We start from the raw sequence: 21,071 nt of genomic DNA, 5'->3' as shown, positions 1-21,071 counted from the left end.
CACCTCCAGGCGGACGCTGGGTGAGCCGCGCCCAGGGCGTGCATCAGTCAGCTCAGGAGCAGGCGGAAGCTGCTCAACCTACCAGTGGTTTTTTCAAAAGCAAATTAAGACAACCAGAGAATTCTGTTTGTTTCCTGAACTGGCCAAGGCTTAAAAGCAAAGTGGGCAGCAGGCACGGGGCTCGCCGTCCGTGCCCCGGGTGGGCCCCCTCCTCCGGGCTGCAGGCTCTGAGGGCCGTCGCTGCCCCAGGAAGGCGCCACAGCTCCCTAGAGCAGAGCCGGTTCTGGCTGCCCTGGCAGAGCCTGGTCTTGCCCTCTGCCCTTCCTGGACCTCCTGCACCCCAGCCCACGCCTCCCGTCTGCTCCTTAAAGCCCCTTCCTTCCTCGGGGCTCTTCACAGCTGTTCCCTTGCCCCGGGGGCCTCCTCAGGGACCTCTTGGTGACCTGCCAGGCTGGGCGAAGTGTCCTGTTGCGCATTCTCCCGAGACTGGGTCCTTCCCTCATGAGTGTGTCCGTGTTGCAGTCAGTTCACTGTCAGCCTCTGGTGTGGTTGGTGCTGGGTCCCCACCGCACTCCTGGAGCCTGCCCAGTGCAGGGACATGTGTGGGCCGCACTTTGCCTGGAGCTTCATGAGTCTTTGTTGACTTTTGCACCCCGAGTTTGGGGCGGGGCCTTGGGAAGCGTGTGCAAGACGGTGTTGCTGTCGCCATGCCTGAGACTGACCAGGTGCTGCTGGAGGTGGCTCTGATGTGGGGCCAGAGTGCCGGAGCCCTTTTGGAGCCTGGGGCCTGTCACCACCCGTGCAGGACCCGTCTGCCCAGTGGGGTGACACAGATGGGGAAGATTAGACTGAGCCCCAGGAGGGAGAGGCCCAAGCAGACGCTCTGACTTCCCGTGTCACCCTCCAGGCACGCGTGGGCACGGCTGCCATGTGCGTCTGGGCCTGCCCGCCTGAGCACTGAGGCGTCCCCACACTGCCCGGGCAGCTGCCTTCGTGTGCTTCCCCCCGGGGGCAGGGGCTGCAGACCCCTCCTAGGATGGGAAACACTCACTCCTGGTGAAGCCGCTGGCTCTGCCCGCGGCCGTGGTGTCTGGGCCAGTCCTGAGCCGCTCTGCAGCCTGCTTCTCAGTGGGGCTGGGGGTCCGCAGCAGGCTGCCCCCGCCCTGTGAGAAGGGGCTTGGGGACTGCTGCGGGGCTGACCCTCGCTGACCTTCACAGTTAGAGGCAGATGACCGGCTGTTCTCTCCCCAGGTGGTGCCGCGGCCATCCCCTCCTGGGGCAAGTTCTGGCTGGCCGTCCTGAACGTCTATAGCTGGGAAGGCCTCAACACCCTGTTCCCCGAGATGTGGTATGTGGGCCCGCGCCGTGGGTGTGGCTGCCGGGTCACTGCTGCCTTCCGAGGGGGAGGTGACGGCCGCGGGTTGTGTGCCGGCTGCCACACGGTAGGTGGGGGGACAGTGGTCCTGTGGGCAGGGGCCCTGCTTGAGCTGAGTCCTACCGAGTGACGGAAGGGGGCTCCCTGTGGGGCTGGAGGGAGGAGGCGTGGTGGGTGGGCGCCGCGGGGGTTCAGAGCCCCTGTGTGCAGCTGCTGGACAGCTGAGCAGCCTTGTGGGACATTTTGGGCACCTGTAGAGGAGAATGTGACCCCACCATCTCCTTTGTGGGCGGATACTGCAGATGCCACCCTCACCGTGGGCACTGTGTGTCTTTAAAAGATGGCTGCTTTTTATTAATAGAACCGAGGAAAATAACACTGAATCGTTATCATCTGATATCTATAACCAGTGTTTCTTAACATTTTGTGAACATCTAACGAGAGTTGTGAGCATCTCCCAGGAAGCACTCCTGCGTACATACCTTTACCCTGAGGGTTCCCTGTCTGGGAGGTGAGGCCCAGAACCCTGCAGAGCTGGGCTGCAGGAATGGCCTGGGGTCTCCTCTCAAGAGCTGTCAGGGTGGGCTGGAGGGGCCCCGTGCTGGGTAACTTGGGTGGGGCTGAAGGACCCTCAGGAGAGGGAGTGGGGTCCTACCGAGGGCTTGGTCGAGGCTGGTGGTGCCGGGGCAGGCTGGGTGCTGAGGAGGCAGGCTGGGTGGTGGGATCGCCCAGGGTGTGTGGGGGGCACAGGGGCAGTGGGGGGATGTGTTGGGTCATCCAGGCGACCTGCACTGGCAGGTTTGCTCGGGACTCAGCCTCGCCCACGTGAAGGAGCAGGTGGAGGAGGGCCCTGGTGTGGCTGCTGGGCGGGAGCGGGTGTGGGTGCACGTGCCACAGGCCAGCGCTGGGCGGAGCGTCTTGTCTGCCCCACAGTGGGCTCCGTCGGTCAGTGCTGGTGCGTGTTGACATGTTTACGTCTTCACTGGGCGCTTGGGGCTGGGGTGCAGGACCATAGACCCTGACCCAAATGAAAAAAGCACCCTTGGTGCTGGTGGTCCGGGCGCAGGGTGGGCGTACTCTGCACTGCTTGGCTTCCCATGGCCTGTGCACAGGGCGGGGGACTCGAAGGGACCCTGGGAGCTGATATGGCTGTGCTAATGTCAGCAGAGATGAGGACCGAAGAGCCAGGCCTGAGCCAGATTCTACAGGTCTACGGTTTTTACAATAAAATTTTAAAAATAAACTTCAATTTTACAATAGTTTTCAACTTCCAGAAAAGTTGCAGAGATAGCCCAGAGCATTCCCTAGGTTCCTCACCCAGTTTCCCATCGTTAATGTTTTACGCAACTAAGAAACCCACAGAGAATGCTAAATGCTCAGGGCTCGGGCCCTTGGCTTTAGAAGGTGACACGCTGACCACACGCAGAGCCACCTGCTCCCAGGCAGGTCGTGGGGCTTGACCGCACTCTGCAGGGGCTGCGCTGACCCCGGGGAGGGCCATCCACCAGAAGCTGTGCTGGCAGCAGGGCCAGGTTTGTGTCCTGGGGGTCTCCCGACTCTCACTGTCCCCCCAGGCTGTTTCCTGACTGGGCGCCTGCACACCCCTCCACCATCTGGTGCCACTGCCGGCAGGTGTACCTGCCCATGAGCTACTGCTACGCCACCCGGCTGAACGCCTCGGAGGACCCCCTGGTCCAGAGCCTCCGCCAGGTGAGACCTCCTCAGGGAGCAGGGTGCATGGTTGCCGGGGCTGGGACCCCAGGCCCAGGGCCCCCCGGAATCTAACCGTGCATATCCATGCACCAGGGCGGGGGGCCCAGTAACCCGTGTGGAGCAACCTCTGCCCAGGGGACTTGTGCTGTGGCACAGGGAGCCGCTGTCACCCAGGCTTGGCAGGGGCTCCCTGAGCTCCTGGGGTGCGGTGCCCAAGCCCTGGCCCACAGTTACGCTGTGTTTGCGGGAAGCAGGCCCTGAGGGGGTCTGAGGTGCAGGATGTTACCAGGTGAGGGAGGAGGGGCAGAGGGAGGCAGCGAGTGTCCAGGGAGATGCTCTCTGAGCCGGGCCGGCTCCTTGGGTGGTCCGGCCTTGCCCAGGATGGCTGGGCCTTCGTGCCCTGCAAGGGTCAGTCAGGGATGTGCCCCCAGCCCAGGAAGGGGCATGGCCAGGGTGCTGAGGGCTGGCTGGTGCAGGAGGCTGCCCCTCCTGGTTTGAGCCAGGCCACGGGTATCCGGGAGGTGCAGCCTCCTCCCCGGCATCTCACGCTGCCCCCACAGGAGCTGTATGTGGAGGACTTCGCCAGCATCGACTGGCCGGCACAGAGGGACAACGTGGCCCCGGACGAGCTGTACACGCCGCACAGCTGGCTGCTCCGCGTGGTGTATGGTGGGTGCTCCCAGGGGGCCCTGGGCCAGGGCAGGTGAGGTGGGCGTGGCCTCCACTCCACCCTCTCCTTCCGCCCAGGGTGCTGAGCAGCCCCTGCCGTGCCGGCCCAGGTGGGACCAGCTGGGCTGGAGTGACGTCTCGGGAGCCCACGCTGGACACTGGGCGGGGCGTGTTGGTGGGGTCTGGGGCGAGGGGGAGGGGGAGACCCCTGGTGCGCAGCCCGCTGACGCTGTGCTCCCCTGCAGCGCTCCTCAACCTGTACGAGCGCCACCACAGCGCCAGCCTGCGGCAGCGGGCCGTGCAGAAGCTGTACGAGCACATCGTGGCCGACGACCGCTTCACCAAGAGCATCAGCATCGGCCCGGTCCGTGCCCTGCCTGGTCCCAGCCCCAGTGCCCAGGGGTAGTGGGGACAGAGGGGCCCCAGAGGCCAGTCTGTGAGCCAGAAGGGGGGTCTCCCTGGAGCCTGTGCACCGTCCTTGGGGACGTGGCCCTCTGGTCTCAGGCGTGAGGAGGGCACCAGCCTGGGCTGGACGAAGCTGCTGGGCGCGCCCTCCCACCTGGCTTTTGTCTCGGGTGTGTCTGGCACCTGCTCCTGAGACCCTTCTGGCCAGCTGGGAGGATGGTTTCCTCTCACCTGGTCCCTTCCCAGCCCTCAAACACTCTGTCACCTGACCTTCTCTCAGGGGGCTTGGAGACGCCCAGGGTGGGGGTGGAAGGGCCTTGAGGCTTCTCCCAGCTGGCGGGGTACTTGGTGCCCCTCCCCCACCCGGCAGGGCCCGGTGGAGGCCGCTGTGCACGTGCCCTGGCCGCCCGGCGTGGGGTCGCCTGCTGGCCGAGCTGTCACGAGCCCCCGGGGCCAGCGGTGCCCCAGGCCACCTCAGTGAGCCACAAATCTGAACCGACCCTGCAGTGGGTCCCTCGTCCGCTTGGCAGTGATGCGGTTCTGTGTGGGCGTCAGCCGACCCCACGTCTGTCCTAGGGAGTTAGAGACTGCAGCTGCCATTGGGTTTTGACTGTGAGGCCTGTGAATGGAGAGTCGGCATCCCTAGAACATTCTGCCCTGAGGAAGAAGGGGAGCGAGCGTCCCTTCCACTCTGCTCATCTCCACTTCTGTGCCTGTGTCCCGGGGAACCTGTCTTCTGTCCCCATGTCGGCCCTAAGGCAGAACGCACGCCACTGCCTCTGGTCCAAAATCTGACGCCCTCAAGTGTCTGTCCCTTCTCAGCCCTGCACCCCTGAGCCGGCCCGTGACCTTGGCCGGCACCAGCCTCTGTCTGAGCCGTGTCTGGGGAGGAGACCAGGGCTGACCCTCACTCCTGGGCCCTGACGCACAGCGAGCGCTCGGGAGACGCCCGTTAGAGCCGACGGGCCCTGGCCCGGCCCTGGAGCCAGGCTGCGGGGCCGGAGTGGAGCCCTGACGGCCGCGTCTCCTGCAGATCTCGAAAACCATCAACATGCTCGTGCGCTGGCACGTGGACGGGCCGGCCTCCTCCGCCTTCCAGGAGCACGTGTCCAGAATCCCGGACTACCTCTGGTGAGCGTGGCTGGCGGTGCCCCGGAGAACCTTGCCAGGAGCCAGCTGCACAGATGGGGCCTTCCCCAGCGCTGGTCTGCGAGCTCGCTGCAGCCTTAGCGTCCCCGCGCGGATGGCGCCGGGAGGCGTGTGCTGGGCCTCAGCAGGGAACGCGTGTCAGCCTGGCTGTGCACTGGGGGTGGGCGCCTTTCGTGGGGAGACCACAGAGCGGTGCCCGAGACGGCAAGCGCTGTGGCCTGCCCGGGAGCCCTGCTGGGTGAGCTGCTGTCCCTTCGCCGCCGACCGTGGCTCTCACGCCAGGAACCCAGCCGGGCAGCGCCAGGCCTTGGAGCCCCTGTGCCCTCTCCCGGGTGCGGGCTCCGGCTGGCCAGCGGCTTCCGGCTTTATCCTCGTCTCTGACTTGGGCTTGTCTCGTCCTCACAGGCTGGGCCTGGATGGCATGAAAATGCAGGTGAGGGCTGCCGGGCCTCGCAGCGTGTTTCCTCGTTTCCTTGCCGCTGTTCCTGCCCTTCGTTGTCTTTTTCATCATTTTGGGTTCATTAAGATTCAAAATAACTCCTCCTCAGTGCAGGTTCCGGCACTGTACGATGGAGGCTCCGTCCTCCCCTCCAGGCCTCCGGCCGTGTCCTGGGTGTGTGCCGCCGGCCTGTGTGGGCGCCCGCGTGTTCTGGCGTGTCCCCCTGCAGCTTTCCTGTTTGCTGCGTGCTCTGGGTTGGGGGCTGACTCGCTGTAACCGTAGGCCCAGGGGCAGCTCAGGTGCTGCAGAAATGTTCTTCTTGTTGCCGCGCGCGGGAGGCGGCTCTGGCCGGCGGGGCCTCTGCTCTCTGTGGTCGTCGGGAGGCTCCTTCCTCAGGTCCCGGGAGGTCCCTCTCTTCACCCCCGGCTCCCGTGGTTGCCCTGTGGCAGCCCCTGCAGCGCGGGAGGGAGTGTGACCAGGCCTGGGAGTGGCCCGAGAATGTCCCCTTTCTCATGGGCTGGAGTGGAGCAGAGGAGAGGAGGGGTGGGTTTTGCTGGACATTCAGGCACACGTGTGTAGTTGGCTGCTTTCCAGATCCTTCCCAGGGCCTTCAGCTTACGGGCGGGCCAGAGAAGATGTGTCCTTCCTGGGCGGGGATGCCGGGCCAGGGTCCTGGCCCCCCAAGGGTTGTGCCCCCAGGTGCCCACACCATCAGTGTCGTGGGAGACGGGTTTCAAAACACATGCAGAGTGGAGGAGAGTGACAAGCCTTGGGTGGCGGTGGCCTTCCTGCGGCTGAGCCGCAGGAAGGCCTGTTTCCACACGTCCCCTGTGCCGTCACCATTCCCAGAAACCCAGTGATGGTCCCTGAGCGGCGTCCTCGCCACACGTGGTTTGCAGCTGGTTGGGTGGACAGGGCTCCCGCCAGGCCCAGGCCAGTGTTCGGTTGCTGGTCCCCAGTGGTGTCCCGCTAGAGGACTGTCCCTAAAGGGCTTCTTGTTGGATCCGACCGGTGACCCCTGTGCCTGGTTTCTGTGCAGTGGCGTCGGGCTCTGAGGCCCCGTGCTGCTGGGTTTCTTTCTTGGCGAGAAGGCACGTGCTTCCCACGTGTCGTCCCCGCGGCGTGTGATGCCCCTGAGCTTCTGCCCCGTGCCCCACCCCCACTGTCCAGCTCCGTATCTCAGCAGGGTTTGGCCACCGGCCTCTGAACTGAGGCCAGAGTGTTGCCCTGTGACCCAGGCTCCAGGCTGGGATTTGAGGTGGGGCCTTCCTGGCCCCGTCCAGGGCCCATCACCTCCAGGGAACTGAGAAAAGGGAGGTGTTTCTAGTCACCACGTGGCTGGCTGGGGGCTGCGTGCTCTATGTGGGTGGGGGGTAGAGCCATGAGGGACTGTCCCGGCTGGTGGCCATGAAGGACCTGTGTCTGCCTGCAGGACAAGCCATCTCTCAGGCCCTGGACAGCTGCGAGGGGCACGCAGGCCTCAGAGCCTGGAGTCGGGTGTTGGCTGGCGCCCGTCCCCAGGCCCCCACCCAGCCTGCCCGGCCCCCGTCAGGTCCCCAGCACGGTGGGCGGGAGTGCGGGACGCAGCAGCTTCTCAGGTGGCCCGTCCTTGTCTGCAGGGCACCAACGGCTCACAGATCTGGGACACCTCGTTTGCCATCCAAGCTCTGCTAGAGGTATGTGGTTGCATCTGCTCCGTTGGCCCCAGCCAGCCTTGCTGTGCACGTGAGCGTGTGCGTCCACTCCGAGGGTCATGGCAGCTGCTGACCACACACCTGTCGTCCTTCCCGCTGGCCTGGGCTGCGAAGCCTCTAGTGGTGACCCTGCGGAGGTGGTGGCCTTGGCCGGCAGCCCTGGGCATCCAGCTGGGTCAGGGGCTTCTGGAGGGCGGAGGCCGAAGGCCGTGTGAGTAGGAGAGCCTGCTGAGGGCTGTTGCAGAGCTCGGGGCAGTGGGGCCACCAGACCAGGACTGAGCTTACGGTTCTTCTGAAACTGCTCGGCCGGGCATGGTGGCTCATGCCTCTAATCCCAGCACTTGGGGAGGCCGAGGCAGGAGGATCTCTTGAGGCCAGGAGTTTGAGACCACCCTGAGCGACATAGTGAGACTCCGTCTCTACAAAAATTAGAAAAAGTAAGTCTGGTGTGGTGGCTCATATCTAGTCTCAGCTACTGGGGAGGCTGAGGCAGGAGGATTGCTTGAGCCTGGACACTCAAGGCTGCAGTGAGCTGTGATGAGGCCACTGCACTCCAGCTGGGGCCACAGAGCGACACCACCTCACAAACAAACAAAACAAGACAGTTGTTACAGACGTTCTCAAGTGTGTACTAGAGAGAAATGAGGGTGTGTGTTTATGCTGGCGGGAATGAGGTCAGGGGAATTCTGAAGGTGTTTCTGGAGAGCCCCGGGGTCTGGGCCACGGTGCTGGGGGCCCGCAGGGGCACGTGCTGGCCCTGTAGGTGGGTGCTGGCGTCCACGGGCAGCCCCTCCTGCTCCTTCTGTCTTCACGTCTCCCGTGCAGGTCAGTGCAGTGAGAAACCCTGGCTCCCTTGGAGGCACCTGCTGGTTTGGATTCTGGTCCCTGAGGGGGCGGGAACTCAGCCTCCACCTTGCTGTCTCTTCCAGGCGGGCGGGCACCACAGGCCTGAGTTCCTGTCCTGCCTGCAGAAGGCGCACGAGTTCCTGCGGCTCTCGCAGGTGAGGCCCCTGCCTGGTGGCTCCGAGAGGGCAGAAGGTGGGGTGTCAGGCTGGGGCCCCTGCCAGCAGCAGTGCCGGCCTCCCCTCCACCCCTGCTCCCTGTGCTGCTTTGCTCAGGTCGCCCCGCCCCTCCTCCACGCACCGTCCTCTTGGGGCTGGTCCTGCCTGGGGACAGCTCTCTGGAGGCCTGCGGTGGCCCGTCCCCAGTGTGCTGTGAGCGCTGTGGTTTCTGCTGTCTGAGCGGTGGCATCCGGGTTGTGTTGGGGTCGCTGTGTGCAGAGGGCTGGGTGCAGTCAGGGGCTGTGTCCCCCCAGCTCCGCAGCCTGCCCGACACCCCTCAATACCTTACCCCAGCGGTCGGGGCACTCCTGTGGTCTTCTCTCCTGAGACCATTAGCAGCGAGTGCCCCCACCGTCCTGCCAGCTCAGCGACCCCAGCGGACCCTTCCCCACGTCCAATCTGACCTTTCAGTGTCTCCACACTCACCTGCTCCCCCCACCCCATCTGCAGCCACAGTCGTCCGAGGCCTGCACCCACCCTGCCCCGTGCACCCTGCCCCAGCCAGGGGGCCCCTCCAGCCCAGGCCCCAGCCAGGGGTTCCCTCCAGCCCAGGCCTCGCTGGCGTCCCTCTGCCTGTAGCGCGCCCAGCCCCAGCTCCTCCCTCTTCTCGCTGGGCGCTGCTTCTGCCGCCTCTGTGTGGCCCAGGCAGGACCTGGGGGGGTGGGGCGGGGGCAGGGCCGTGCCTGCCCCACAGCTGGGCCTGCTCCTTGCTCTGAGCTGTGGGGCCCTGGGAGGGCAGACTGGACCCCAGCACCCACGCAGAGCTGTTTGCTCTTGCACTGAGTCAGGGGACACGGCTCAGCAACGAGGGTCTCCAGAGCTGAGGCTGTTTGGGGAATGCACCCCTCTGGGCCATGTGCCCCACCCCCTCCTTTGCCTGCTGGCCTGTGGGGGCCCCGGGGCATCTGAGTGCCTCCCGCCTGGGCGGGTTTCAGCCCTTGCTGGCCAGTTGCGTTTCCTGGTAGCGGTGGGCTGGGGGGCCCTGCAGCCCAGGTGGGGGCCGTGGCCACCGCACCGCCAGCTGCCCGCACGTCCTGCTTCTCCAGTCCTGCCCGTCTGAGCCTGGGGCCCTCCCTGCCGTAGTGGTGACGGCCTCTCTGCTCTCCCGTGTGCCCTGTGCTGCCCAGGTCCCAGAGAGCCCTCCCAACTACCGGAAGTACTACCGCCAGATGAGCAAGGTACGCTGCGCTGATGCGCCCACCCTGCCCCCGGCCAGGCCGCGCCGCTTGGCTGCACTTCCTTCCACGAGGGCTCTGCCCGGGGAGCCACCTAGCGAGGGGTTGCTGACTGCTGAGGCTGCCTGGCCTGTGGGGCTCCCTGGTGCCGCCGCGGGGCAGGCTGTGCACACGCATGGCCAGGCCTCAGCGGTTCAGCCGGTCTCAGCACACGCAGACGTCACACGACGGCTGGGACGTGAGCCCGAGTGTCGGGGGGCAGCCAGAGGGAAGAAAGACCTCCAGGCTGTGCCCCTCCCTATCCTGTTGGGAGATCTGACGGCACGGGGGTGGGGGGGCTACATCCCTGGGGCCCCTGAGCCGGAGGCCAGAGGTCTGTCCCGCATCCAGCTCGGGCCCCGCCAGGCCCGCCCCTGTGCTGCGAATGGGCCTGTGCAGGGAGAGGGCTGTGGGTGGCCTGGGGACCGCGGTGGGGGCTCCCCGCCTGGCGGTCACAGCTCGTGCTCTGCAGGGCGGCTTCTCCTTCAGCACGCTGGACTGCGGCTGGATCGTCGCCGACTGCACGGCGGAGGCCTTGAAGTCCGTGCTGCTCCTACAGGAGGAGTGTCCCTCTGTCACGGAGCACGTCCCCCGAGAGCGGCTCTGCGATGCTGTGGCTGTGGTGAGGCCCTGGTCCCAGACCCCACCTGGCATCCCGCGTACGCTGTGCACTCACCTCCGCTTCTCCGCAAGCGCCTGGGCCGGGCTGCAGCACTCCTCAGACGGGGGGTGTTTGCAGAGCCGTGAGCCCTGGGCTGGGGGCTCCCCCCGGCCTCGCAGGAGGGCTGGTGGTTTCCACTGGGGGCCCGAAGAAGAGACGAGCATTTCTGTCCACTTTTGTGCACAGTTGTTTAAGCACGTCTGGTTTTGTGCGTGTTTTTCCACGGAGAGCCACCGTGTTCTGGTAGCACGTGCTCGATCGGGAAGTTGTCGGGGTGCATCCCCTCGGGGCTGCACTCAGAGGCCCCCGTTGACGTGGCTGCAGCTGCTGCTTCAGGCACCGAGGGCTCCCTGGCCGTGGCAGGGGCGCCTGCGCCCGTCCCTAGAGTGCGCGTGCTGGGCGAGCTCTCAGGGTGCTCTCTCCCCGGCAACAGCTGCTGAGCATGAGGAATCCCGACGGAGGCTTCGCCACCTACGAGACCAGGCGCGGGGGGCGCTTGCTGGAGCTGCTGAACCCCTCGGAGGTCTTTGGTGAGTGGCTCTGCCAGCGCTGTGGCGCACAGATCTGGGGACCTGCCTGTCCCCTGGCCTGGGGCAGCCCACAGGGCCCCACTGGCAGATCCCTACGGAGCCCTCCCTGAGCCCGGGGACTTCTGTCCCCTCCGGCTCCCGGAGGGTCCCTGAGTTGTGGACGGAAGAGCTGTGGGTTCGCTTGGGGATTGACAGGGGATTCGGGTGGGATCAGCACCCAGCTCTCTGGACGCAGCGCAGGCCGACTCCTGCTCTGTCCACAGAGCCTTGTGCCTGAGGGTCCTGAGCACACGTCACGGGGCCCACGGCACCTGCAGGAGGCCGGTGGGGACCTCGGGTGTGTGTGCCACAGCCCGTGGGCTGCTCTGTGTGCGTGACTGCCGTGGTTCCCTGGTGGGGCCTCCCGTGTGCCGCCTTCCCGGTCGCTGTGCGTCTTGCTCCTCAAGCTGGCACAGGGTTTTGGGGAGGGGCACAGCTCTTCTCAGGCCAGCACCCCGCTGGGCCTCACGTGGCGAGTGGCAGGCCCCGCCCCCGGGTAGCCTGAGCTGCCGCCGCCTGCCCTGCAGGGTGGTCGGGCAGTTCCTGGCATGGCTGTGCGCGGCGGTGCTCTCTGGCCGTGGCTTGGCAAGTAGCAGGCCCTGGACGGCCGGCTGGGGCTCACACACCTCCCTGCCCCCAGGGGACATCATGATCGACTACACCTACGTGGAGTGCACCTCCGCCGTGATGCAGGCGCTGAAGCATTTCCACAGGCGTTTTCCCGACCACAGGGCGGTGGAGATCAGGTAAGAGGGCCTCGGCCCAGGACACTGCCACCGAGTCAGGGCCAAGACTCGTCACGTCATTCCCTAACGCGCCTCGGAAACAAAACTCACATCAGCTTCAGGTGTTGCTGAACAGTCTGGTGCCCTCACGACATCAAGTGTGTGCACTGGGGGCTCAGAGTTGCACAGGTACGACACAGAAGTGAGTTACTGGCCGGGCGGTGGCTCCCACCTGTGATCCCAGCACTCTGGGAGGCCGAGGCAGGAGGATCACTTGAGGTCAGGGGCTCAAGACCAGCCTGAGCAAGGTAAGGCCCGTCTCTACAAAAAATTGAAAAAAATGAGCTGGGCGTGGTCACACACACCTGTAGTCCCAGCTACTCGGGAGGCTGAGGCAGGAGGGTCGCTTGAGCCCAGTTCAAGGCTGCGGTGAGCTGTGATGACGCCACTGCACTCTAGCCCGGGTGACAGAGTGAGACTCTGTCTCAAATATAAAGCAATGCAAAAATTTACTTTTCACATCTTCTAATGATGTTAAAAAGAAAAACACACGTACCCAGCTGTGCCTGTGGCCAGGTAAGTGGCAGTTTTTAAGTACCCTTTCTTGTTGAAGGGTAGCAGACGGAGAGATGAGCAGGCCTTGTGTGGGCACGAGGGGACAGCCGTGGGAGCTGCGGCCCCTCTGGCTGCCCTGCCCTCCCGCCTGCCCAGTCCAAGGTTTCTGTTGCTCCCTGTGGACCTCGTGTGCACTGAGTCCTGCAGTGTGGACTCGCGGGCTCCTCCCAGCCTCGTGTCTGCAGCTGAGCGGGTGGCTGGGTGGCCGCAGTCTGCCCTGCCCTGCTGTCCGGCCGGCGGGTGAATGCTTCATCCACTGGCCTGTGGCCGGCGCTTGGGAGGGCGTGAGTTTGGGTCATGATGAGACGTCCCACTGTGAGCATTCCTGTGCTTGTGTGTTGGGGGCACATAGGTGCCCGTTTCTTGTGGACGTGGACCTAGGCGTGGCATTGCCGTGTTCGGGGGGACAGTCACGGGGTGTGCAGTTTTCCCAGGTTTTTCTTTATCCTGTTAGGATCACATTCTTCATTCGTGAAAGTTATAGCTGGTGTAGACACCACTTGGCCGTGATGTCCTTTGACATTTTGTCAGCACCCGGGCAGCTGTGGCTGTGAGGAAGCTGGTCTGTGGTTTGCTTACAGCGTCCTCATCAGGCTCCCGGGTCAGGGCGCGCTGGGCTCACGACGCCAGCTGGAAAGTGCTCTTTATTCTTACGCTCGGGAGAGTGTGTGTTGTTGTGTACTCAGGGTATTTCCGCCTTCAGTGTTTGGAAAAATTCACTGGAGAATCCAGCTGGGCCTGGAGTTTTCTTTGAGGGAAGGTTTTTAATTATGGGTTCAATTTCTTTAATAGTTATAGACTGTACAGTTTTAAAAAATTTTTTTGTGTGCCAGTTTGGGAAATTCTTGTCTTCCAACTGAGCTTTATGTTGAAGGGCACACAGTTGCTCACAGTGTCGTCTTGGACAGCTGTGGGCTCGACGTTGACGTCCTTGTTTGCCTCTCTGACAATCTTACTGAGCTTTTGAAAGAAACTGTCCTAGGTGGCTGGGTGCTCACGCCTGTCATCCCAGCACTCGGGGAGGCCGAGGCAGTAAGATCACTTGAGGTCAGGACTGCAAGACCAGCCTGGGCAAGAGTAAGGGCTGCCTCTACGAAAAAAGAGAAAAATTACCAGGCGTGGTGGTGGCACCTGTAGTCCCAGGTACTCGGGAGGCTGAGGCAGGAGGGTCACTGGAGCCCAGGAGTTGGAGGCTGCGGTGAGCTGTGATGACGCCGCTGCACTCGAGCCCAGGTGACAGAGTGAGAGTCTGTCTCCAAGAAAGTAAAGAAACCATCTTAGTCTTTGCTTCTGTCTAGTATATATTTATTTTTTAAGTGAGTTTGTTTTTGGCTTTATTAATTTCTGCTGTTTATTATCTTATTTTTACTTTTTCTTTTTTTTCTTTTTTTGAGCTTAAGTAATAAAAATTTATTGAGAATTGCTGGGTTGGTGGCTATCTCCTCCCGGCCTGAGGGCGGGCGTGGGGCTAGGACACTGCTGAGAAGCAGCGCTGTCCCGGCAGCCCTGGCCCACACCGGCAGGAAAGCTGATCCCCAGAGAGGGCTGGTTTTCAGCCTTCCTCAGTCCGAGAGGGTGGGGAGGCCAGGCGGGTGCGGGGGCAGCGCGTGGTGCTGGACCCCCACTGGCTCCTCAGGAACTGGGAGGCAGGTCCACCTGCTCTCCGGGGTGCAGCTCTTGGTTCCCAGGCTCGTTTCTTGCCCCTGCTGAGGCTGCCACTCCCCCGGGGGAAACGCCCACCTGTGGGTTCACGGTTGTCAGCAGTGAGACAGGTCCAGTTCCGTGGTGTGGCAGCCGTCTGGGAGATGCCCAGGCCCCCGGCCCTTGCGAAGCTGGAGTAGCAGGGTCTCGCTCGGCGCTTCCCCAGGTGAGCAGGGCAGGGTGAAGGGTTCACACGGGCAGGTCTCATCCCTGGCCCCACCCTCCCCGCTCCTCGCTCCAGTCCTCTGGGCGCTCGGGTAGCTCCTGCCCAGCCCGGCTTCGGGCCCCACCCATGGGCCTCCTGCAAGTACTTTCTGTTTCTGACTTGGGTACCTAGATACACGACCCTTGGGCTTTCTTGTATTGAAACGTGCACTCGAGGCTAGAAATAAGTTGTGTTACGTAACTCAGTTAAAAATGTGTTCTGTTTGTGTTGTGAGTTCTCTGGCCCATGGAGTATGGAGGAGTATGTTGCTTCATTTCCCAATAACCTGAGGATTTTTGGTCGTGCTCTGTTGGAGGCCCCGGGTGGGGCGGCAGTTTCCTCCTGAGGGGTGTCGTGTTCTCCGTCGCCCAGGCCTGGGTGTCCCCCACTGTGTGCTGCTCTGCGTGTCCCATGGACGCGGGTCGTCCTCAGTAACACGCTGACAGAGCTGGCCTTTTAACATGTTCTGTCTTAAAAATCACTGTAACCAAAGTAAAGCATGTACTTTAAAGCAGCCTTGGAAAATACAGAAAAGTGCAAGGAAGAATATCATTGCTCATCACCCCCAAAAAAGAATCTGTTGTTCCTGTTTGATCCTCATGTTTCCGTTCGGTTTTACCGGTACCTTCCGCAGGCCCGGCGTGGTGTGCGCCTGCTGAGGTCTCTGAAGGCCCCATGTCGCTCGGGGCTTCTCCAGCGAGTGTTGCCGCGTCACTCACCAGCCTCTTGGTTATTTCTAAACTTTGTTCTTTTTCTAGCTTTTTCACGTTTTAACCTTAGCTGGTGCTGTCGCCCAGTGTTGGTTCCTGACGGCTGTTATTCCCTAGAGCCGCGGTGGGGGCGACGCTGACCCAGTCCCCTCACCTGAGCTAGAACTTCTGCCGTCCTTCCTAAGAGTGCCTGGAGCCTACTGTCTGCAGGAAAGACTTCTACAGTAGAGTGGACGCTAGGGTCAAAGCGCTTGCCCTTAGGTGACCACCAACCTTCCATATCAGGACCCCCCATTACCTCCCTTCCCCACCCCCTTCCCCCGAGAGAGGTATCTCAGCACAGTTATTTACAAAGATTTATTACAGCTTACAGCACGGAAGGGGTTCAGGCCTGGAGTCAGGGAAGAAGGGGAAGGAGGCAGAGCAGCTGGGGGACAAGGAGAACCTGGCTGTCCCCACCGTGTGCCCCCCAAGGACATATACTTCGCGGAGCTGGGGGACGGGGTGAGATGCCGCGGGAAGGCACAGGAGGGTGTGGCGCCCCTGAGCCTGGAACAAGGCTCTGTGACGTGCCGCACAGGGAGCAGCTGGCTTGGTCGTGCACTGTGTTTGCGTTTCCATGGCTACTGCTGAGCTAGGATCTTCTTTCTTGATGTTTACACACACATCTTTTCCTGTTTCTTCTCTCGTGGCATTTTCATTCATGTCCTTGCCAATTTTTTTTAGTAGGGTGGTTTTTCTTCTGTGTTTAGGTACAGTAAGTATTTCTTTCTTTCTTTTTTTTTTTGAGACAGAGTCTCGCTCTGTTGCCCAGGCTAGAGTGCCGTGACGTCAGCCTAGCTCACAGCAACCTTAAACTCCTGGGCTCAAGCGATCCTCCTGCCTCAGCCTCCCGAGTAGCTGGGACTACAGGCATGCGCCACCATGCCCGGCTAATTTTTTCTATATATATTTTTAACTGTCCAGATCATTTCTTTCTATTTTTAGTAGAGACAGGGTCTCGCTCTTGCTCAGGCTGGTCTTGAACTCCTGAGCTCAAGCAATCCTCCTGCCTCGGCCTCCCAGAGTGCTAGGATTACAGGTGTAAGCCACCGCGCCCAGCCCAGTAAGTATTTCTGTATCTCATTTGCAGATACTTCTCTCCAAATTGTTTTTTCTTTTTGTCTCTTCAGGAAGTTTTAACATAAGTTTTACACTTTTATTTTTTATTTTTTTTTTGAGACAGAGTGTCACTTTGTTGCCCGGGCTAGAGTGAGTGCCGTGGCGTCAGCCTCGCTCACAGCAACCTCAAAGTCCTGGGCTTAAGCGATCCTACTGCCTCAGCCTCCCGAGTAGCTGGGACTACAGGCATGTGCCACCATGCCCGGCTAATTTTTTCTATATATATTTTTAGTTGTCCAGATAGTTTATTTCTATTTTTAGTAGAGACGAGGTCTCACTCAGGCTGGTCTCGAACTCCTGACCTCGAGCGATCCACCCGCCTCGGCCTCCCAGAGGGCTAGGATTACAGGCGTGAGCCACCGTGCCCGGCCAAGTTTTACACTTTTAAATAGTCAAATATATTAGTCTCATTTGTTATATTAAGATTTTTTTGTTTATGTTTTTTAAATTTTTATTTATTAAAAAAAAATTTTGTTTGTTTTTGGATATTAAGACTTTTAATTTACCTGGAGAATTTTTGAGATATTGTTTGGGTTGCCAGTTACTCTTAACACTGCATGGAACGTTCGGTTTTTACGGTTAACACACTGCCTTAAAATCCTCCCTTACCCTCGCACTTACAAGAGAGTGACAGGAATAGTTGGCAGCGCTGGTGTTTGCCTCCTCCCAGGACTCCCCAGCTGTGAGCATGTTGCAGTACTGGCCTCCCCTCACCGTGTCTCTTCCCACACTCCCCACGTGCACTTTTCGCGACTCGCTTGAGGGGTTGTTGCAGAGAGACCGACTGCTTACCCCTGACTACTTCAGTGTTTCTTAGCAGGTTATTCTTTTATGTAAATGTAAGTCAGAGTATTAATGTTGGTAAGATTATTATTTAATCTTCAGACCTTATTTAAATTGGCCTAATTGTCCCAATAATGTCCTGTATAGCAAAATTTTCCCTAAGCTGTAATCAGAGGTCTCTGGGGTTACATTTAGTTGTCACATCTTGGTCTCTTTAAGCCTGGAGCAATTGCTCAGTCTTCCCTTAATGTTTGGTGACCCTTCCTGCTTGTCAGCAAGTCGTGCTACAGAATGTCCTTGGTGTGCCCCTGGTGACCATCAAGTTGAGAGGTCACCTGCTTTTGTGAGGAAGATCCTGGTGCTGGCCCCCCGTGCTCAGCCGTAGGGCGCACATGCACCAGAGCCCGTGCTGAGGGTGACGGCGCCTGTGCTGGTTCCTCTGCCACCAAGGTAACCATTTCTTCTCTGTGGGGAGAAAGTAGTAGACTGTATACCTGTCCTGTTTGTCATCAGACTTGTACTTGTTAGTTTTAGCATTTTGGTAATTCTTACCTGAATCAATTATTCGTATGATGGTTGCAAATTGGCCCTTCTTCCACGTGTATTAGTTGGTGTTCTTCTAACAGCAGGACTGGCCTGCTCCAAGACTGACCCTGACCGCACGGCACGCTTCCCAGGGGCCCTGAGGACAGCACCGGGTGCGGGGAAAGCAGCCCCCAGGGCCACGTGCAGAGGCCTCTGCTGGGGGCTGGGCAGGATTGGGGAATACGGCCAGAAGGCAAGAGGGTCTCCTGGAACATGCAGTCGCCCCCCCCCCCCCCCCCCCGCCCCGACCTCAACAGTGCGGACCACCACCGCCACCCCGCCTGCTCCCACCCAGACCTCATTTATAGCTCAACTGATTTTCTGGTCTTTTTGTGCTGGTTTTCAGATTTCTGTTAGATCTCATTGAGCTTCTTTAAAATCAATGTTTTGAATTCTTTCCCAGATGTCTCACAAATTCATTTTGGTAGGATCCGTTGCTGAAGAGTGAGTGTGACCTTTTGAGGGTGTCACAACACCCTGCGTTTTCGTACTTCCAGTATTGTTACACCGATTGCTTTGCATTTGGAGAAACAGTCACTTATTTTTGAGTTTATTTTTGTTTAAATGGGACTCTTTTTTTTTTTTTTGAGACACAGTCTCACTCTGTTGCCCGGGCTAGAGTGAGTGCCGTGGTGTCAGCCTAGCTCACAGCAACCTCAAACTCCTGGCCTCAAGCGATCCTCCTGCCTCAGCCTCCCGAGTAGCTGGGACTACAGGCATGCGCCACCATGCCCGGCTAAATTTTTTCTATATATTTTTAGATGTCTGGTTAATTTGTTTCTATTTTTTAGTAGAGATGGGGTCTCGCTCTTGCTAAGGCTGGTCTCAAACTCCTAAGCTTAAACGATCTGCCCACCTCGGCCTCCCAGAGTGCTAGGATTACAGACATGAGCCACTGCACCCAACCAATTTTTACATGTTTTTAAGGGGGGCCACACACATTCTTTTGAGAGTGTGGAATGGATGGAATTGGGACAGGGAGATTGCTGTTTTGCTGGAATGTTCACTGGGCTGATCTCACGTCTTCCAGGGACACCCTGGACCGGGGCCTGGAGTTCTGCCAGCGCAGTCAGAGGGCGGACGGCTCCTGGGAAGGGTGAGTGGGCTCCGCCCTGGGTGCAGGCCCGCGGGAGCCGGAGGGTTCTGCTTTCACACGCTGCATGCATAGAACGTTTGGTTGTGTGATTGTGTTATACCAGAAGTTTCCGGAAGCAACCTGCCAGCCAGTGAATTTCTGGTGTACTCTGTTCCTTTTTTGAATGCCTGGGCTTCACCGTGGTCAGAACTGCCCAGCGTGTTGCAGGGAGCAGCGGGGTCGAGGGTGACTGCTCCCCTCCTCCGGCTGCCGGGTTGGTGCTCAGGCGTCTGGCCTGGGGGCTCAGCGGGGGCCGAGCTGCCCTCTGTGGCCTTGGTGCCTGAGGCGCAGGAGCTGGCGCTGCTCACGGAAGCGCAGGCGAATGGTCAGAGCGCCCCGTTGCCCGCCCTCGCTGCGACCAAGACGAGAGGGCTGAGGCACTCTCCTGTGTCCCCTCAGCTCCTGGGGCGTGTGCTTCACCTATGGCACCTGGTTTGGGCTGGAAGCTTTCGCCTGCATGGGGCAGACTTACCGCGACGGGTGAGTGCGGCTCCTGCCCCGCCGGGTGGCTTCTCAGTGATGATTTGCTGGGCTGGGCGCGGTGGCTTACACCTGTTGCTGCTCCTTCCTTCCGCGTTTGATTTTAGCAGTGTTTTTAAAGAGTGAAGTAAGATCAGAAAATGTCCCAGGTTGAGATGGGGATGTGTCCCTGGCCTCACAGCTCTGCAGAGCTTCCTGACTCACGCAGTGGAGGGACGCCCTGAACCCAGCCCTACCCTGCACCCCGAGTAGGAGAGGGTTGGGGTCCAGGCCGTTCACCGGGCTGGTCAGGAGGAGGAGGAGGGCGGAGGCCTCGGGTCCGCGCCTCGCCCCGTTCAGCAGCGGGTGCGCCTGCCCGGCCGGGAGGAACCCATCAGGTGCAGCTTGGGCGTTCCCAGCTTTCTACAGGTGCCACCCGCTGTCGCCGTCGCGACCTGACGCGTCAGTGAGGCCCTGTGTAGCACAAAGCCTTGTGCTCCATCTTCCCGGCAGCTCACCTGCCCCACGTCACGTCTGCAGAAACCAGGCCCAGGGTTTCAGTGGCAGCCTCCAGCCCCAGGTGGGGGTGGGTGGGCCCGGTGCAGGCTTCTCCCCACCGCCCCTCCCCGAACCCTAGGGCGACTGCCAGGGCCGGCATCCGGGGTGCAGACCGACTTGCTGTCTCCTGGTCTCTGCAGGGCTGCCTGCACGGAGGTCTCCCGGGCCTGCGACTTCCTGCTGTCCCGGCAGATGGAGGACGGAGGCTGGGGGGAGGACTTCGAGTCCTGCGAGCAGCGGCGCTACGTGCAGAGCGCCCGGTCCCAGATCCACAACACCTGCTGGGCGCTGATGGGGCTGATGGCTGCCAGGTGGGGACCACGGCCCAGCCCTGAGCCTGGGGTCGGGTTGGGGAGGGACGCGTGAGCTTGAGCAGGCGGCCTGGACTGAGTGCGGACGGCGGGAGAGGCCTGCGGGCTGAGGGCGCCGTGCCCCGTTCAGCTGACGCTCTGGGAACGGACTCCTGTGAGAGCATGTCCTGCATTCCCAGGGCAGGCGGTGGCCCATCCCCTGTCTGACCAAGTGGGGCCTGGGGAGGCTTGCTGGACCCCCCACCACTGATGGCGTGGGTGGCAGAGCCAGGGAAGCAGGGGCCCAGTGGGACGGGGCGAGGTGGGCTGTGGGGGGTAGGCTGCTTCCTGGGTGCTGGCAATGGCGGCTGCCTCAGTGGTCACAGCACAGGTCCCTGCAGCTGCTCTCTGTGGCCCTCCTGGGTCCGTAGTGGGTGCTGAGCCACATACATGCACAGGTGCACACCTGCACACACAGGCACGTGCGCATAGACACGCACCTGCACACGTATGCACTCACAGGCATGTGTATGCAGATGTGCACATGCACACATACGTGCTCACAGGCATGCACACACAGACACGCACACATACACGCTTACAGGCATGTGCACACAGATCTGCACCTGCACACATGTGCACTCACAGGCATGTGTACACACATGCACATGCACACGTACGTGCTCACAGGCATGCGCACACAGACACACGTACATGCTTACAGGCATGTGCACACAGATCTGCACCTGCACACATATGCACTCACAGGCATGTGTGCTGCGGTATCCCAGTCTGTTCTGCCCCATTGGATTTGCAGCCACTTGGAGAATCTTCCTCAAACCCCCCAAAGCTGGGCCAGCTCGGCCTCAAACCCCCCAAAGCTGGGCCAGCTCGGCCTCAAACCCCCCAAAGCAGCGGCATCTTGGGGGACCTCGAGGGCAGGACAGTTAGGGACGCACAGTCGATCTGGGTCCTTCTCTTGTCTCACCCTGGCCACCGAGTGTCAGCTCCCGTGGCTTCCGTGGCCTCCAGAGGCCCACGAGGACCAGTGAGCAGAAGAGGAGAAGCAGAGGCCCTTGTGTGGGGGCCACGGGTGTGGTCTGAAGAGGCGCGTGTCCCTCCTGGCCTGCTCCTCTCCGTGCCTGCAGGTCCGTCCGCCTCTCCGGGCGCCTGGCGGGGAGCGCGGTGAGGCCTG

The 21,071-nt window shown here is 61.1% G+C and overlaps 1 protein-coding gene across 3 annotated transcripts in view; it reads left to right on the top strand.

Moving 5' to 3' along the window:
* LSS (lanosterol synthase) overlaps positions 1-21,071 on the top strand; it is a 29,376-nt gene that overhangs the window by 5,513 nt on the left and 2,792 nt on the right. Inside the window, exons 6-21 of one of the 3 annotated variants that reach the window (XR_006732768.1) lie at positions 1,252-1,348; positions 2,950-3,085; positions 3,649-3,757; positions 4,003-4,121; positions 5,196-5,293; positions 5,717-5,744; positions 7,370-7,426; positions 8,374-8,445; positions 9,633-9,683; positions 10,192-10,341; positions 10,814-10,910; positions 11,590-11,695; positions 18,465-18,530; positions 18,969-19,049; positions 19,448-19,608; positions 19,727-19,741. Coding sequence is in view for 2 of the 3 variants with exons in the window: in XM_045540860.1 (XP_045396816.1) it covers positions 1,252-1,348; positions 2,950-3,085; positions 3,649-3,757; positions 4,003-4,121; positions 5,196-5,293; positions 5,717-5,744; positions 7,370-7,426; positions 8,374-8,445; positions 9,633-9,683; positions 10,192-10,341; positions 10,814-10,910; positions 11,590-11,695; positions 18,465-18,530; positions 18,969-19,049; positions 19,542-19,608; positions 19,727-19,897 (1,505 nt within the window). In the remaining variant the exon portion in view is untranslated. Of the gene's footprint in view, positions 1-1,251; positions 1,349-2,949; positions 3,086-3,648; positions 3,758-4,002; positions 4,122-5,195; positions 5,294-5,716; positions 5,745-7,369; positions 7,427-8,373; positions 8,446-9,632; positions 9,684-10,191; positions 10,342-10,813; positions 10,911-11,589; positions 11,696-18,464; positions 18,531-18,968; positions 19,050-19,447; positions 19,609-19,726; positions 19,898-21,071 lie in introns of those variants that run through there. The other 2 variants (XM_045540860.1, XM_045540859.1) reach the window with 2 other exon arrangements.

This window comes from Lemur catta, chromosome 1, assembly GCF_020740605.2.
Source record: "Lemur catta isolate mLemCat1 chromosome 1, mLemCat1.pri, whole genome shotgun sequence".
In the NCBI taxonomy this organism is placed as follows: domain Eukaryota; kingdom Metazoa; phylum Chordata; class Mammalia; order Primates; family Lemuridae; genus Lemur; species Lemur catta.
The sequence above is the reverse complement of the archived record's forward strand: the minus strand, read 5'-3'. Positions and strand labels throughout refer to the sequence as shown.